General features: G+C 38.8%; 1 protein-coding gene across 3 annotated transcripts in view; it reads left to right on the forward strand.

Moving 5' to 3' along the window:
* NALCN (sodium leak channel, non-selective) overlaps nt 1-18,431 on the forward strand; it is a 431,975-nt gene extending 413,544 nt beyond the window's left edge. For all 3 annotated transcript variants that reach the window (XM_075199955.1, XM_075199956.1, XM_075199957.1), the window contains 6 exons: nt 2,327-2,442; nt 5,611-5,768; nt 8,913-9,063; nt 12,990-13,136; nt 14,897-15,014; nt 15,336-18,431. In XM_075199955.1, coding sequence (XP_075056056.1) covers nt 2,327-2,442; nt 5,611-5,768; nt 8,913-9,063; nt 12,990-13,136; nt 14,897-15,014; nt 15,336-15,529 — 884 coding nt within the window. In that variant the 3' untranslated portion in view covers nt 15,530-18,431. The remainder of the gene's footprint in view (nt 1-2,326; nt 2,443-5,610; nt 5,769-8,912; nt 9,064-12,989; nt 13,137-14,896; nt 15,015-15,335) is intronic.
* Nucleotides 18,432-19,188: the final 757 nt, after the last annotated feature.

Raw genomic sequence — 19,188 nt, forward strand, 5'->3', positions numbered from 1 at the left:
ATCTAGTAAACAGGTACAACAACAATACAAATAAACACGTTTTAAGGAAAGGGGGGAATTGTGAATTATAAGAGGGACTGGACGGAAGAAAGGGAAGGTAACAAAGAGGGGGTAATTAGTTAACAAATATCCAAATTTCCAAAAATAATAAAATCATGAGGAGAGAGAAGCTACAACAGAATTGAAAACTATACAAAATAAAAACATGTCATGGTGCTCCTCCCGTGAGTAATATGTGGTCATCATCAGCTATTTCTGTAACGCCACTAATTCCGCACCGCTGTACAGAGAACTCTCTCACATTAGTTCCTGAATAATCGGAGCTTACCAGGGGCACACGCAGGATTTTTAGGGGGGGTTTTGGGGATCGCCCCCCCCCCACCCAAACCCCCCCCCCCCCCCAAAAAAAAACCAGAGAGCTGCTGCGCATGCGCCCGCGCACATATACACACACACACACACACACACACACAGAGAGGCTAAGGGCAATTTAATAATAGCCGATTAACCTACTAGTATGTTTTCTGGAGAGGAAAGGGTGAGGGGGGGATGAGGAAAGAGTCACTTATTAAAGTCACTGATTACCTGGAATAAGCTGAAAAGAAAGACACCTTGGGGGAATTCAATTGGCCTCTTTACTGATGAAAGTAACGTGGCCTGCGCACTATTACCGATATTACAGTAATAGTGCACGTAATAACCGTTAATACGGTAAGTTCAACGTCTGCCTTTTGCTCGTGGCTTCCTGAGCAGCAAGCAGAAAGCAGGTTTAAAATTACTGCATTAATGGTAATAGGTTTAGCGCGGTGTTACTCTGGGGGGAAATTGAATTCCCCCCTTAAATGGTATTCAGGGGAGGTTGTATTGTTATTGTCATGATTATTATTACAATACTATATTTGCTTATTTACAAGTAGGGAAGTTATACATCAGTTCCCTGCCCCAGTGATATTATAATCTAATTTCCATACCACAGGCACACAAATGGACTAGAGCTTAGTTTGAAGCCAATTAACCTACCATTATATCTTTGGATTGTGAAAGGAAATCTGAGCACCCAAGAGGCCCCAATAAAAACACAGTACAGGGAGAATATATCTCTGTGCACATAGCATGCTGGAGGGATCTAGTCCTCAAGGCTACAGTGCTAGCCATGGTGCTATCTACGATGAGTGAGACTTTAAAAATGGAGAGGTGTAAAGTGGTGGTGGACATTTCTTATACCCTGTGAGAAATCCTAAAATCACCTGCAAACTTTATTGACCCCATTGAACCTAATTTATTTACCCTAATCACAGCAAAATAAGAAAATAAACTAATGCTGAACTGTTGCCCCATTTTGGATATTAATATAAAAAACTGTGTATTACTGAGCTAAATTAACTGAAATAAATGACACTTCGCTAAATCTAAGTTTATACTTAGCTCAACTTAACCAGCATGGTGTCTGTGTTAACTTCGTACCACCTCTTTTAGTAAATAAACCTTTCATTTTTTTCCTCCTATAATACTGCTTTGATTAGCCTCATTTATGGCTTGAATATACTTACCTACTCTCCCAGAATGTCCGAGGAATCGTGAATTTCGAGGATTCCTTCCAGACTCCCGGCAGAGTAAGCCAAGCTCCTGGATTCCGCTTCATTGTCTTCTGAGATGGGTGGGGCCATGATGACGTATTTTGAAATTAATCATATCATCATGATCTCACACTTCCAACTGCGCGATTGTATAGTTGTGTAGCGGGGGACAAGCCACAATGACTCAAATCACACCCCTCCCTGCACTTGTCCCTTGGACCCTCTGGGAAATCCCAGGGGAGAGGTCTATAAAATAGGCAAGTATGGGCTTAGATTGTGAGAGTGTGGGTTTTTTGTTGCACCTTTGTGTTTTTGAAGCTTAGTTTTACATTGGGCAAAGTGTATTTAGAAACGCCACCAAAGTGCAAATGGCACCCCATGAAAAGTGTAGAAAGAGACCCAAAGACCGCTAGCTCAGAGCTCAGGCAAACTGATGTTCTGTTTCTGAATGGAAAATGGGGACTTATCACTCTGCACTTCAAGGACTAGGAGCTAGAGCAGCAGTGCACCTACACTCAACTTTGCAAGGAATATCCTCACTTCACTCATCAACCAGTGTAAATTTCTTCTCCTCCATATACACTGCTATCTTTCTCCATAAACCTTGGTGCAATAGCAGAAATATAATCTCACTTCCATAGAGGATTTTGCAGTGCAATCTGGTTGTTTTGCACTTTGTAAATAAGACACTGTAATTTCACTTTTTATAGAGCATCATGCTAATCTTTATATCTGTTTTCTGATTTCAGCCATAATTGTAGAGAACTTTTCTTTGTTCTACTCCACTGAAGAAGACCAACTATTAAGTCCCAATGATCTGCGCCATTATCAAATAATTTGGAATATGGTTGATGATAAAAGAGAGGTAATGTTTTTTCAAACATTCACTTATGCTATCTGTGATTATTGTATAGGAGAGAGACACATACTGTTTTTAACATATTGTTTTTGATATTTGTCTTCCTGCCAAGGTAATCATTGTAGACTATTTACTAATGTATAAGGCTGAATTAAGGTCAAGGCCAATTAAGGCTCAACTATTAACCTGGCTTTTTATTTTCTGGGCTTGGTCAATAAATCACTGGAAACATAATTACCAATATCCTTAAGTTATATAAACATGAAAAAAGCAATGGAGTTTAAAAAAAATGGAATTTTATACTTGCATTAAATGCTTTTCAGTGTGTTCATTGGAGGACACTGTAAACCCTGGGGTATAGAGGCTGGACCTTGGACACTTAAAATTCAACAACAAAAGTTCAAAGTCCTCCCTGTCTTTACCCCTGTAGCTAGGAGGAACCTTCAGTAATTTCTTTTAAGAAAGCATCAGTGTCCAATGTACCACAATGGACTCAGAAAAATATTTAACATAAGTATAAAAATCCCATTTTTTTCTTTAATCTATGTGGAGGAAACGGGAAACACTAGGAACATCCCAAAGCTATCGCTATTGGAGGGTACGCATATAAGTAGTGGTGTGGAGCACCTTATGTGCAAAGCTGTCATCTTTAGATGCAAAGATGTTGAATTTGTAAAACTTTGTGAACATGTATACCAAAGACCAGGTGGCTGCTCGATACAGCTATTCAACCAAGGCCCCATGCCATGTTGCCCAGGAGGCATCTACCAATCTGGTAGAATTTAACATCACATTTTCAGGAACAGGCTTTCCTGCCCCAATATAAGCCTTAGAAATTTCTGCAATAATCCACTTCGCAATGGTCTTGAACTTGAACACTGACTAACCTCTCTTGTAGGCATAATAGAGGAGCAAAATGTTATCCGTCTTCTTTACTTTATGGGCGCGGAATCTAACGCACCCTTGGTATTCACTAGGGACCCCCGCAAGGAGGTATGGGCTTGGATGCAGAGGGTCTGCAGGCCGCGGTTCTCCAAGACGGTCACCAGTGAGATAGGTGAACAGCGGATAGTCAGACAGGCCGAAGTTGTAACCAGGAGGACGATGCAGTACCTAGTCAGTAGCCAAAGAGTAGTCAGGAAAGCCGAGTAGTACCAGGAGAGCGGAGTCTCCTGGGTGGCTTCAATCTTCCTATCCGTGCAAACCATTAAGGTAGCAGCATTCAAAATTGGAATGGTGGTGGATTTAGACAGGCGAGCTGTGAAAGCATCTACCCAAGCAGAGACTCTCATTTCACCGTCCTTGATATGGAGAGGATAAAAGGATTGCAACCTGAGTAAGAATGTAAGCTATAATCAGGTTTGGTTAACACTTCTCATAAAAGGTCTTCCAACTGAGGGAATGAATTTTCAATGAATTGCCAGGATCCTCTCCTCACTGTCCTGAATATTTAGTGCCTGCTGGACAGCTCACACTACATCCTCTACTCTATGCTTTCCGTTGTAATCCTTGTACGTGGACAAGGAAACCTCAGGGTCAGTATCTTCAGCCACCTCATTTTCCTCACAGGAAATCCCCCTGCCAATATCTGAAACTTCTGCTGGCTGGAGTCGATGGAAGGTTCCATGACCCTTTCCAAGGAAGATGAAACCCTGACCAGACGCTGTACCGACTTCACCAAGCATTGAGCTTAAGCTGGCTCTTCAAGTGTTGCAGAGGAGGGGCTTGAAGGACACAAGGGAGAAAGTGTCGCTTATAAAGTCTCCTGTGAGAGGGTCACAGGAGGGGGATCCCTGCTCGGATCCCTGGGACATTCAGTAAGCGCCGAAATAGACTGGGCTAAGAGTCTAGCCAAAGCTGGCTCGGCCATTTCAATGGGAGTCCCCACAGGCTAGCATGGCCGCTGCCCTTACATGCTCTGCATAGGGCATCTGCCCCAAACTGTGCACTAGGAAATTTAGAGTGTCATCTGGAGCAAAACCCCAAGCTGATGATCTCCCTTCTTAAGTCCTAGCCTTTGACATACTCCCCTTACCAAACATGACAGAAAGTGAGGGAACATAAAGATCACAGCTGCAGTGCACAATCCCAAGGTGAATGTGTAAAACAGGCACACAGTATAGAGAATGCAGAGATAAAGCCCATTTAAAAAAAAAAAAAATGAAGGCCCTGACATGCCACGAGTTATAGATGGGAAGGAGCTTGAAGTTTTGGAGCCAAATTAAAAATACCCAAAGTTCAGAGTAGTCTGTATACCTCAGTGTCCCCCACATGGAGGAAAGACAAATACCAATTTCAAAAATATTAGGTTTTGTCTTTGTCTAGTGGTTCTTCTGTATTGTGAGCCCAGTCCTGAGTATTTCTTTTCCCACCATTCACATCTTTTTTTCATAACTGTCTGTCTTATCTTTATGCAGCACTTTTGTCCTGTGATGAATTTTAATAACAATTTTATATCCACACTTGATATTGCCCAATAAAAATGAAATATTACCTTCTTGTCCATGTCAAACAATACAAAATACTATTATAAACAGATATCTTAGGTTAGTTATACTAAAGACAGCTTGTTGATAAACATTATACCAAAATAAATAAACCTAGTCTGGGAGTTCCCAACCTGTTACTGCAGTCACATACAGTACTGGCGTCAAATTAAAATCCAGGCTGGATTTTGTGTATTCAGGATTTGTCCCATGTCCACTTTAGAAGGGCTCCATGGACCAGGCTCCGCTAAAAAAAACTTACCAGTGTGCTTTTTTTTTATGTATTTTATTGTTATGGAACTTAAAATGGGGTTTGTGATTTATTTTTATTTATTTTACTATCACTTCGGCATGTTTAAGGAATATAAACACATGTGATCATAAGTCATTGGGTAAATTCAAAAGCCACTACAGATAGAAAACATCTGGGGCCTGCAAAGTAAATAAATTGGCCAATTCATTTAAATTTCTCCTCTTGCTCCCATTATCTTCCTTTCCCTATTTCTTCATGGAGATCCCTATGAATTTATAGGCATTGTACAAAGTGTATGTAGGTCAACTACCACTTACAGTTGTGTTGAGCTGATCCTAACATTAAAATAATTGATAAAAATAAATCTTACATCCCCAAAATAGGTTTACAGTCATAGACTGAAGTGATATAGTGCTGTGTCTTTATTTACTACAGGGTGTTATTCCAACGTTTCGTGTGAAGTTCCTCCTGAGGCTGCTACGTGGCCGATTAGAAGTAGACTTGGACAAAGACAAGCTTTTATTTAAGCACATGTGCTATGAAATGGAACGCTTGCATAGTGGTGGTGATGTTACTTTTCATGATGTGCTCAGGTAAACTATGCATAAATGTTTCTTAATATGGCTTAATATGACAGGAAATTCATTTATTTTTTTACTTTGGAAAGAACATAAGAAGTGTGGGTAAAATTCAGTTTTGCTGATAAATTGGCGATCATTATGTTTCATGCTGTCCATGGGAATATGTATGTATTGTGGCCATATACAAGCACTTTATTAGGTAGGCCTGCACACTTGCTTGTTGCAAATATCTAAGCACCTAATCATTTCACAGAAATTCAGCACTTAAAAACATGCAGACATGGTCAAGAGGAGCAGTTATTGTTCATACTAAAGACCAGAATTAGGAAGAAATGTGATCTAAGTGACTTTGACTATGAAATGATTGTTGGGGTCAGACAGGGTGGTTTGAGTATCTCAGAAACTGCTGTTCCCCTGAGATTTTCATGCCAGTTTACAGAGAATGGTGCGCCAATAAAAATAGTGAGCAGCAGTTCTGTGGGTGAATACACCTTGTTAATGAGAGAGGTCAGAGGTGAATGGCCACACTGGTTAAAATTGACAGAAAAGCAACAGTAGCTGAAATAACTGTGGTTTACAATAGTGGTATTCAGAAGAACATCTCTGAACGCACAGCACACCGAACCTTGACTACACCGGGTTCAACTTCTGTCAACTAAGAACAGGTAACTGAGGCTGCACTGGGCATAGGATCACCAAAACTGTACAGTTGAAGATTGGAAAAATGTCGCCTGGTCTGATGAATCTTAATTTTTTTTCTGAGACATGCAGATGGTAGGGTTAAAATTTTTGGAGAATATGTGGCTGACAAATCTGCAGCAATCCATGTCATGAAGAACTTTATGGGGGGTAAAGGGGGACCCTAGCCAGTACTAGAAAGATGTACCTAATTAAGTATCCACCGAGTGTATGTATTATGGTAATGTAGCATATTAGTGATATGATCTGTATTTAGATAGAGGTGGGGTAGACCACATTTACTAAAATTAAAAAAGCGTTGACATTAACATTGTATACTTAGCTTTACTTTCTGTACACTGCTCCCCTGATGAGTTGCGTACCCCTGACTGACGCGCAATTAGGAGGGTTTCCAGATGCCTGGAATGCCCCCTATGATCACCGCCTCCACCATGCAGAGGCTAGAGTTTTTGTTTGGAGTCTGCCATCCCCAGTGACGTCTTGGGGCTGCCAGAAGAAGTCAGGAGCCGTGCAGCTTATTGCATCTAGGCACAGCACGTTGGTTCCACCTCCCGAAGGGGACCCCTTTCTCCCCACCACATTCTGCCTATTACCATAAAAAAGACAACTTGCGGCCAATTAGTTTAAATGGCACTGATCCCACCTCCACCCAGCCCAGGGTAGAAGCATTGGCGCTTTTCTACAGTTTTTCCACATTTCACCCGACTCCTTTCTCCCCCATGTTTGTGTGTCTAATCTGTGTCTCTTGCACCCCTTCCCTTGTGTGTCTATCTCTATCATCTCTCCCTATCTCTGCTCCCCCTTTGTTTCTTTCTCAATGTTGTGTGTGTATCTTTCTCAATGTTGTATGTGTACCTCCGGCTCCCCATGTTTTCTTTGGCCCCATTGTGTTTGTGTGGAGGAAAAAAAAATATTTAAGAAAAATATGTTAAATGTATTAAAAAATAATATTTTCACATTGCTAGTGCCAGTTTTGGGAATATTCATCTTGCAATGGAAGGGGGTGGTTGGAAGAGCTGTTGCCTGGGATTTGTGATGCCCCTTTACCTCCTTTTAGGAGCTGATAAAAAAAACAACCTGTATTTATGTTTGTTTTTTTATAAAATCTGATATTTTATTTTCACATTTATGAATCTTGTGAAAGGTAGGCTTTGGAGGTAACAAAAATATCATCATAATAACAATATTCTAAAAGGTGATAACCAGGCGCGGGCTGGGAGAGGGAAGCCCGGGGGGCACACAGGTGGCCGCATCACATGACAGGGGATGCGGCCGCATCCCCTGTCATGTGATGCGGCCACCTATGCGCTGACGCAGTCGCATCTGATATCATCAGATGTGGCCGCGGGGGGAAATAATGTATTTTGCATCGGGGGGGCGGCCGGCCGGTCTACCCCCCGGCCCTAATAGCCGTTTGACCCAGCGGCCCGGGGGGCCGCTGCCCCCCCGTGCCAGCCCGCCACTGGTGATAACGATATATCTCGATGAATATCCATTTAGCAGAAAAAAGGATTTAGAAATATCTAATTACCTGTGGTAGCATGTATTATGTGTAATAAATATATACATCAAATGATGACCATGAAAAAAAGCCCAGTAATTTTGCAGTAATAATAAATAGCGATATTGCCTTACTACAATACTTTATTGCTATAATACATAATAAATAGCGATATTGCCTTAGTACAATACTCTATTACTATAATACCATTATATTGTTCATCCGTAATCGCAAACATTCTGCAGCGATCTTCTCTCACCGCAGTTTACATTTTGAAAGTAAGTGAGCGTTACTGGCTGGCAGCAGTAAGTGGACTCTTACCGCTTCATCAGCCAGTCTTTCGTCTATCTGCGCGTGTGTGAGCCAGCATGCCTGTTCCTGCTAGTGCACTGGAACTGGAAGCCCGGACCTGGGTTTCAAGTTCCAGATTAATGAAATAAATAAGGAAAATAGTAAAAAAATGTAATGACATGTTTTAAAAATATTTAATAATAATAAAAAAAAGTAATACAATCTGAGCGTTCCAATTCAAAAGAAAGGCTTTATTTATGCGTCCACCCTGCTACCACCATCCTATAATGGCAATAGCGTTAGGAGTTCAGCCGGAGATGGTAAATGGGCTTCCTTATGCTGCTCAGGGGCCACTGGTAAAGGCTATCAACAATAGGGAGAAGTCTTAAAGGTTTTTCTCCCTTTGTTAAAAAGACACATAATTTCAATAAATTTTCTTAGCACATAACAACAGTCCAATTCTCTTGCTGTGCAAAACAGTTATTAGAACCTATTCCTAATCAGTTTTTTAATCCAGATTGTTCATCTGATACTAATGTGGTGTAAATTGGAACTGTTCAAGGTAAACTGGGACAGATAGGAAAACTACGAAAGAGACTGTTACTAATCCTGTATGCTAACTGGTCAAGTGACCTTGCAGTTTTCCCATGGTCTGTTTCCTGCAGCATGCTGTCATACAGATCTGTGGACATCAGGAAGAGCCTTCAGCTGGAGGAGTTGCTTGCCCGGGAACAGCTGGAGTACACAATAGAGGAAGAAGTGGCTAAACAAACTATACGCATGTGGCTGAAGAAATGTCTCAAACGTATCCGAGCAGTAAGTACTGCATAGTCTGAGGTATTGTAATGTAATGTGTATGGGATTTAAATCATATTTTTATTATGCAGGCATTTACATTTATTTTTTACAACTAGTCCATCTTTCTTTTGCTTTATTAAACCAAGTTTTGTCTTAAATTCAGCTTTACCCTCTGCCTCCATGAGCAGCGTAGGCAGTAGTGAGGCAAAAATTAGGGATGAACACAGTCTTAGATCTTATTATGGGGGAGCACAGTGGTTAGCATTGCTGTTTCCCAATTCTGACCAAGGCACTATGGGATCATGTAGAGTTGGATGCATTTGCGCCCGAACTTTTAGCAGGAAAAGATGCACACATGAAAAAGCAGATTTACGTGCACAATGCATCCAACTCTACAACCCTAGTGTATGCACAGGATATGTACCTTGATAGTGTTAGTGGTAAATGTGCAATTAAAATCGCATTACCCTTTTTACACAATATAATAATGTAATGAGTGTCATATGCACATGTGAAAACAGTGTCTGGACATTGCTATTAATAAGTACATAAGTCATATTTACCGTATAAAATATAATTAAATACAAATTAAAATCAATTAAATTAAGTGAAATTAATTACAAACAGCTGTCATTTTCCCCTTAAATATTCTTTCCTGATGCAGTCCAAATGGAAATATCAATTAAAAAATGGAAGAAGATGTCCACAGCTTCATATAATATAGCAGCCACACAAACTGGAGAGGTAAAGCCGCAAACATCCAATCGGAAGTGGTTACTTAATGCTCCCCATTGTCGTCATCATTCCGTCTCTTTGCACCAGCCCTCCAATACCCGCAACAGATATGCCTCCTGACAGGTGCAAATGCATTTTTATAGAGGTCTACCTCCATCACACTTGTGCAAACACACGCTTAATCTACTTGTCATATGTTTGCCCAGCCCTTGCTTCCCCCTCTCCACCTCCCCAGTTAATATTATTATTATCCTTTATTTATAAGTTGCCCAAAGATTTCTGCAGCACCATACAGAGTACAAACAGTAGACCATACAGGGTGAAACAGCACAGAACAATAAACGAGTAATACCAAAACTCCAAAAGCTCCAAGCAAAGCTAGTACAGAGAAATAGAGCAGAAGAAAAGGTATAGAGACAGGAGGAAAGAGAGCACTGCTTGTAGGAGCTTACATCCTAAAGGGAGGGCAAACAGACAGCAGGCAGAATAGGGAGTCAGTGGAGAGGATCAAATGCAAGTGGAGCTAGTAAGGGGACAGAGGAAGAAAGGAGGTTAAGTGTGGAGAGTGGATGGCTGGTAGACTTTGAGGTACAGATGAGTTTTAAGTGCCTATTTGAAGGTGCACAGATTAAGGGACAGTCGGATAGAAGGTGGGAGGTCATTCCAGTGGAGGGGGGCAGCCCAGGAGAAATCTTGAATTCTGGAGTGGGAAGAGGTGATCAGACTTGAGGTGAGGCGATGGTCATTGGTCGATCGCAGGGAACGGGAGGGAGTGTGGACGGAGAGGAAGTTGGAGATATATAGGGTAGTGGAGATATAAAGATTTGCAAGATAAAGATGCAACTAAACCCACAAACAGATGTATGTGTATACATTTATTGTGCGCATGCATTTTACTCCAATGAAACAGACATAGGTCAGACTTTGCATGAGGCCCTATCTGTGCGGCGTCTCTAAGTATTCCCTATGTTTGCGTGGATTTCCTCCGGGTGCACCCGTTTCCTCCCTCAGTCCAATAACATTCAGGTAGGTTCATTGGCCTCTACCAAAATGGACCCCAAAGTGTGTGTGTGATAGGGAATATAGACTGTAAGCTCCAATGGGCAGTGACTGATGTGAATGATTCAATATTCTCTGTAAAGAGCTGCGTAATATGCTGACACTGTACAAATAAACAATAATAATAATAAAATAATGGTATAGGAAGAATTCCACTTTACTGACCCATGAATACAGCTGTTCTTGCAGGACTAGTCCGCCAGCTCTTTGTCAGGCGCATGGACTATGCACATGGGATTACTTTTGTAGTCATACAAAACATGTTCAAGTCTTTTTTTCTTGCCAAATGGATGCAAAGCTAGAATGGTGAATTGTTTTTATTTAATAAAAGATGAAGACAGGTACAATTTAAAGAAGAATTCAACCAAAACTGTAAAAATGTAGTTTTGGGTGGAGTTCACTAAGATAAGATAGAGTTGTAACACTGGATGATTGGTGCTTCTGGTGGACACCACAGATTGTACCAAAGGTAAGTTATCTTTTAACGAATACAGAATTTGTGTGGTTCCCGTCACCATAGGACAGAGAGCCTTCTATTAGATTTTTTAGTAACTGAGTCAGATTTCCAAAACTTTTATCTGACCCTCCTGGGGTCATAGGAAGAATATAAGACACCACATCCCTGCCCAAAATAATCTTAACATCTCATGGTAAAAAGAGAATACTAACCTCAAACACAGTCTTAATCATACACTTAGAACACAAAAATAAGTCCAAATTCTGACCCTACCAAAATACTAGTCCAATCCTCAGAGCCCTATTTATCAAAAATAGGTAATAATGATCTTTTATTTCAGCAGTAAAAAAAATCATTTAACGCTGCAATTCATCAAGAAAATATGGCTCAGGTACCCTGGCAATACAGCCCTGTTACAGTAAGGGTTCATTTAGCGCTTCATCAGACCAGTCTCTAAGCATCTGCACATTCTAGACTTGGCTAGCAGGCTTGTGCAGTGGAACTGAAAGCTAGATTTGGGCTTTCACTTCCACTAATACAAATAAATATCTAAAAATAAATAAAATAATAATAAATAAATATATTGTAACAATTACAAATATAAAAAAAATGAAAACCATTAGAAAAACGCTTAAAATGCCGCAATATTTGTTAAATAGGCTTCCCCGTGCAAGCAGAACTTTTAGCAAGGTAAAGTTCTCAGTTGTATATTTCATCCCTATTTTAAAACAATGTGATGTTTACTTAGGCTCGGTACACACTGGAGAAATTTCTGACCAATCTGTTATCTAGAATGATTGTACCTACGACTGAAGGTCCAACCGGTCGGGCGATTCATTCGTACACACTACACACGATTTACCTTCAGATCTGTGCTTTTCATCTGGTCCTCTGGTCCTCTAGTCGTTTAGAGAATGACCGCACAATATGCATTCACTCATTCCTGTCACACTGATTAACCACCTTGTTAGAGCTATCCACATGTCATAACAAATTTTGTTAGCTTCTGTGACTCAAACAAAATATTCAGTCTCAGAATGAATGGACAAACAAATTATTCCATCTACAGCACTCTCTACATTTAGTCATCAGGACATGTTTATTGCTGGCATTGGCTGATCATGACTCTGTAAACTCTACAGAGATTGTGATGGTGAGTGCACACACACTACATGACCAAAAGAAGATTGGAATGAGATTATTAAACAGTACGACCAACCAAATCAAATGACAATTGCCACTTTGGAACGACTGTCATTCATTGTGTAAGTATATACACTAACGCGATATGTGTCCTAGCGTTCGTTAATCGGGTGATTGGCCCAATATTTGGCTGAAAAACCTTCAGTGTGTAGCTTGCCTTAAAAGTAAGTCGTCTTTTCAGGATGAAGGCATTGGAAAAAATTATATGATGTTGTACCAGTGCCTGTACTACCTGGTGTCTTTACAATTTTTATGCTGTTCATTGTAACATGTTCTATACACAATGCAGGAGTGTATTTAGTTTTAGGGTAAATTTAAGCCACTCCAGTATGTAACGCATATGAAATCAATTTACGTTACATTGAATCCCCCGTGCAGTAACCAAAACCAGATAGGAAAGCGATTAGAAATGTGTTGAATGCTTTTATTTTAAATGTAGGTGTTGTGCATATGAAAAATGTATTGTTTGTGTTACTTCAACTTCCTTCAGAAACAACAGCAATCCTGCAGCATTATACACAGTCTTCGAGAAAGCCAACAACAAGAACTCAGCAGGTTTTTGAACCCTCCTAGTATTGAGACTACACAGCCGAGTGAAGACATGAACCTCAATAACCAAGATAATGCACAACCAGAGGTAATTCAGGACATAGACAACTTCTAAACCAATCACAAAGCTTGCCTATGTTAGGTTATGCATGGTGCACAAAGAGAATAACATAAAACGGATATCAATTTATGTTGTGTCTGTTTAGTGGGAGCAATGGCGATCTTACTGAAAATGTTGCCTATCATGTAGTATTAAAGGGACATAACCCAATAAATTTAACACGGTTGGATGAAGTGTAGTTTGTTTTAGGTATATACAGAGCAACCCAGCTCAGAGTGGCTTCTGAGTATATGTTATTCTTTTTTGCGTTACATATTAACATAGTAATATTTAGTAATTATACATTTTATTTATCAGCAGCAGAGTTTTATTTTCTAATGAATGTTATAGTTGAATGTATGCAGTGCTATTGAATAGCATCCCTTGAATGGTTATATTTAGCACAGTAAAACACTGAACAATTTAAATATTGGTATTTATTTCATATTTTAACTGGAAAAGAGCGTGAAAGATCACACACACAGTCATGCATGTTGCTTAACTTTATACTGACAAAAGATATTTTAATATTTAATTAGCAGTCTCCTTTTCACATTCATAGCTTTAACTTAACTAGCAGATTGAAATACAGTTATTTCGTTTTAATTTTGGAGGGAGGAAAAAAGCTATAATTATCATCTGTTTTTTGTGTTGCATATGTTTTTAAACTATTATTGTTAGAGTATATACTGTATATTATTTGACAATCTGGTCATAGGTTTATTTTATGCAAGTGTGAAAATGCAATTTTAGGGCAGATACAGGTAATTTGCATACAGCACCATTTATATGAAAGACACCCTGAACCAATATATGACCTGCTATCTGTTTAGGTTACATATATTTGGAACATAGTTTTGATACATTTCTTTTCCCTTTAATGGCTTATTTCTGATAACCCATTTCGGATGTTTTCCACTCAGTAAGGTGGTTACTGCTGGGTTTCTCTTGGCGACAGCTTCCCCATAAAGCATGGTGATGTATATTTACAATGGACCGCAGCGGTACTTGTCCCCTTACTGACATTGCCATCTCAGGATGGAGTTTTCAGGCGGTAATGAATGAAACAATGTTTAATGTATTTAAATAAAGCATTTTTCCCATTGAAGGTCCAGGGAATTTTTTTTGTTATTTTTTTTAACAATTTTTGACGAAAGTGCGACTGTAAACCCAAGTCCAGGCTTCCAGTTCTACTATGCATGTGTGACCTAGCTAATCCAGAATGGCTAGCGTAGAGGTAAGAGTCCTCTTACAGCTGTCAGCCAGTATCGCCAGGGAGCCAAATATCACTCCGCTATAACAACGAAAATTTAATGATAAATTGCGACAATATTAGATTTACAAAATCTATGATTTTGCCGCTCCATAATAAATACAGCCCAAAGTTAAATTCAGTATTAATGTAGCAATGTTGAATAAACAGAAATAGTGTTTATCAACGACAGGATATAGTTTATAACTGCCATATTAGTTATGTTGATTGCTTGGGCACACAGCATGATTACTGCTCTGTGGTCCTTTACATCAAATATTGGCATTGGTGGGAACTAGTTAGTTTTCTGGTCTTTGTGTGCTAAGAATTTTGCAAAGCAGTATTGACAGTGTAGGAATGCATCCTAGTTATTTCCTAGAAATTCAGCAATATTGATCATTTTACTTTTACTATATTGAACATTGTTAATTTACATAATAACTGTTATATTAGCGCAGAAACCTAATAAAGTAGTATCCTTTTATTTGTCCCGCAGACAAGTAGCCAACAACAACTTCTAAGCCCATCGCTTTCTGATCGAGGAAGCTATCATCAAGATTCTATTGAAGCTGGAAAACGCTCGAGAAGGTTTGGCCAGTGGCATCTACCAGCAGGTAGGTGAATAGGATGCACTGGCACTCAGCATGCACAGGTGTTTTCTTTATTAAACTGTCACAGATAAAGTAATATAATATAATATAATATTAGTGAGTTAGTCTAACACTCCACATAATTCATTTCTATCAAGCGAGAGCATGGGTTCATTGTGAAGCATTAAATAATATCTATTAATAAACTATTTTCTTATTTGAAGACCGCCAGTCATCTAATAGTAAACCCTTAAATTAAACATAAAATGATAAAAAATGTATTTTACAAAAAATGTTTTGTAACTTAAGGATGTTCTGTGGGTTTTTTTTGTTTTTTTTTTACAGCCCCAAAACCTTTAATTCACTCTGTATCCTCTGTCAATCTGCGATGTGGAGGGCGCTCTACTATGAAGTCTGTAGTGTGCAAGATGAATGCCATGTCTGATGCTACCTCTTGTGGGTCAGAAGTCAAAAAATGGTGGACCAGACAACTTACTGTGGAGAGTGATGAAAGTGGAGATGACCTCCTCGATATGTAAAGACAATGCAAAGCAAAATTCAAACTACAGTCTAACAGCACAGAAAGCCTTTTATATAGGAAACCAATATTTAATAATGATTACTTTGTTGCAAACATGCTCCTTCAACATGTGAGTAGGAAACAAAAAATGTCCAGTAACTGTTTTATTATCCAAGTTTAAAATATGCGTTACGATATGTATAGCTGGTCAGTCATTCGCATAACTTCCAAGATTCCCAAAAGCTGGAACAAGTTCTGATTCCACCACCCCATATCCACGTATCATTAGCAGCATTTATTTATATAGCACTAGCAGATTCCGTAGCGCTTTACAATTGGGTATACCACATCTCTTTAATGCACCGCCATGCATTTCCAGTAGGACACCAGAATATCTCTCTATTATGTTGCAGGGTATGCATTCGCATTGGCAAATATAAAACTGGATGTGACTGAGAACAATATATGGCCACTGGGACATAATCAATAGGCAAAAAGAATCCTCAAATTAAGAACAATGTTTACAGACTTTATATTTCAGCTCTTACTATTACAATTTGTTCTTTTTTTGATGCTATATGTCTAATACATACAAGAATGTACAGTGGCCGAATTTTGCTAACATTGACTATTAAATGTAAATGACTTTATATTTAACATAATTGTAACATGCGGTGTTACGATATGTCATGTTGTGTTACAGGTGTGAGTGTCATACACTACATATGATAGTTAAAGGTGCACTTCTGTAATGAATTTAGATAAAATGTATTTTACACTTTCAGTATGTTTACTTGGGGGGGGGGAAACATCAAGTTGAAACAACAGTCAAATAAATACTGTGAAATTATATTATTTTTTATTATTATTATTTTTTTAGAATAATGTAGTACATTTATTAAAAGAAATGCCTTTATTTATGGTGAAATAAGTAAGATACATTTATGTTATTTTTTATTTTATTTATTTAGACTTTACGAGTGGTTAAAGCTTCCTGCATGGGGCATCCTAACTGGCTCACTAAACACCATAAATATATTTGAAAAATAATGACTTATATTTTTTGCGTTCTAATAAAGAAAGGAACATGATTATTATATTATGCTGTAAGCAGAAAGATGTCAATGCTACAGATCTCTGTATATAAAAAGACAACAATTGAACAATTACTTACTGGCATATCAAAACCCCATGGCCAGTTAATGGAAGGGAAGAGAGGGCATCACATCTAATCCCCAACACGTGAGTTATTACTAGACTAGCATTTGATCATAAGACATATGTAATTTTTAATAAATAGATTTTACATGTTGGTAGACCCGACTAAAAAATAGAATTACATGTAAATAGAAACAATTAGAAATAAATTCCCAACCTCCTAAACTAGTAGGACTTTGGAGATCTAGTGGCCATCCCTGTGATTTGGGAGTTACTCACCCATGCTGACACTGGAGTTGGTTGCTTCTTCATGCATAAACCCCCCTCTGCAAGTATAAAAGCCTGGAGCAGTTTGACATCACAGTCTACACTGAACCTGTTGGCACAAGTGTTTGGACAAACCATCCAATAAGTTGTATTGATCATCAGTAACACAGTCTGGGCACCTTCAAACTTCTCCAGGTCTTCAGGCTAGTACATTGGTTCTAGAATTATATATTCTTATATTTAAAGTGAAGTGCTGGATATCTAAACATAAGCATACATTTAACAGGAAATCTGTTCAATATTCTGAAATCAATTGCTTGATAAAACAATTTACTTTAATCTACAGCCCAATATAGCTTGAAAATCACAATGCATGGGTATAATTTGCATATTATTGTTTGCCAGTGTTTTCTCAATTAATGTGCATTAAAATGGTGCATATTATATATGATTTTACAATATATTGAGAGGACAAGAAAAATATATGAATATGACTAAATCATTATTCCGTAATATAAATTTGCCATTTTTTAATTTATAGAAAACGGCAAGAAATCAAAATATATAATGTATTCATTTCTAAAAAAGAGTTTATACGGCACAAATTTGGAAGCTGGCTCATGGAAATGCAGACAGCAGTTAGTGATGTAGTGATGGCTGTACTTTACATCACCTTTGTGCCCTACCTCCACATAATGAACTTCACAACAATTTAAAACAATAATTTGTGAAGACAGTGGGAAATTACATGTTAGTGCCAAGGAGTGTCATTACACTAAGGATAAGGTTGTTTAGAAGATCTGCAGAATCCCATATCAGTTCAGCTGCTGGACCCAGTCAGCTCTACTGTCGTTGCTGTTGCCATCTATATTCCCTCTTTGGTGACCTCCAGTGCCTCCTTTGTGACAACAATTGTCGCCGAACATCATGGGGCACAACCGTCCTGGCTGTGTTTCCAGCAGCAAGAATGATAGTAAAGAAAACAAGACACAGCCTACTCCATACTGGCAGACAGCTACAATAGTACCTGTGCCTCACAAAAGCAAAAGCCTTTTCTAGACCCAGAAGAAGAAGGACACACAGTTAAAATAAATAGTGAAGGACAATTGTAGTTGACATCAGCTGACTGTTTTTTGATTTCTACAGTGACTAGTTCATGTTTTGTGTCTTTGCATTCTGCGCTCTCTCCTCACTCTATGAGTGACGCACCACTGGTAGCTGCACAGAATTGCCAGTCACCAGTGATTGCTTGTAATGTTGCTGCCTTACACTGGTCAGTCACACTATCCCTACCAGCAGCTATAACTGTTATTCCACTGTTATGTATCAAGTGTTCTCCAACCTCTTAGATTATAAGCTCATTTGGGCAGGGGCATCTTTACCTTCTGTTTCACCTCATTATATTTAATTTGTTTATGTCATGATCTTCTCAATATACAGCTCTGCGTAATGTGTCAGCACTTTACATATAAAAGATGATAAGAATGGAATTACAACTAGCATGAGCCTTGTTTATGTACAAATTACAGGAAAACACAGAAAACGTTCTGGATCTAGGTATTGAAAATATATACACAGCAGTATAGGTATTACGACTGTAACTGTTTAATTACTAATTGATCATAGCTAGCAAGACTAAATGCTATCTGTGGTAGAAAGACATGAAACATTCTGTGCCACATAGTAAGCCAATCAGTGGGCAGGAGGAGAGGCATTCACAGAGGTGGCTGGCACGTGCTGACATTAAAGTTATTGTAGCACAACATTTTAAGACCAGTTTTATGTAGCTCTGACAGAATGTATAACAGTGTAAACAGTATCTCTACATCATTGGAATTTTCCTCCTTAATTGAGGAACAAGTCTAAAGAGCAATAAATCAATCAACAGGCCATTTGATTAACACAAGGGAGGATGTGATGTCAACCAAACTTGACACTTGGAAAAGAAAGTTAGAAGAAGATAATGAAAAACAAAATAATGAAATAAGAAGAATTAAATTAGAAGAAATGGCAAAATTCAAAATAGCGGTACAAAGGAGCAATTTAAGTATAAAGCAAAACAAAGCTGACAAAGGCTTTTGAATCCTCCTTTCTATTCTATGTATCTGGATATGGAGGTAAAGACTTGGCGCAAATGTGATATAATAATAAATAGCACAAAAATTAGTTTTTTCATAAAAACAAACCAGAGCATGGCTGGGCTACAGTACACGGGGACCAGACATGTGAGCTGGCTTGCAAAAGTGAGGATAA

Source organism: Mixophyes fleayi, chromosome 2, assembly GCF_038048845.1.
Source record: "Mixophyes fleayi isolate aMixFle1 chromosome 2, aMixFle1.hap1, whole genome shotgun sequence".
NCBI classification, from domain to species: domain Eukaryota; kingdom Metazoa; phylum Chordata; class Amphibia; order Anura; family Limnodynastidae; genus Mixophyes; species Mixophyes fleayi.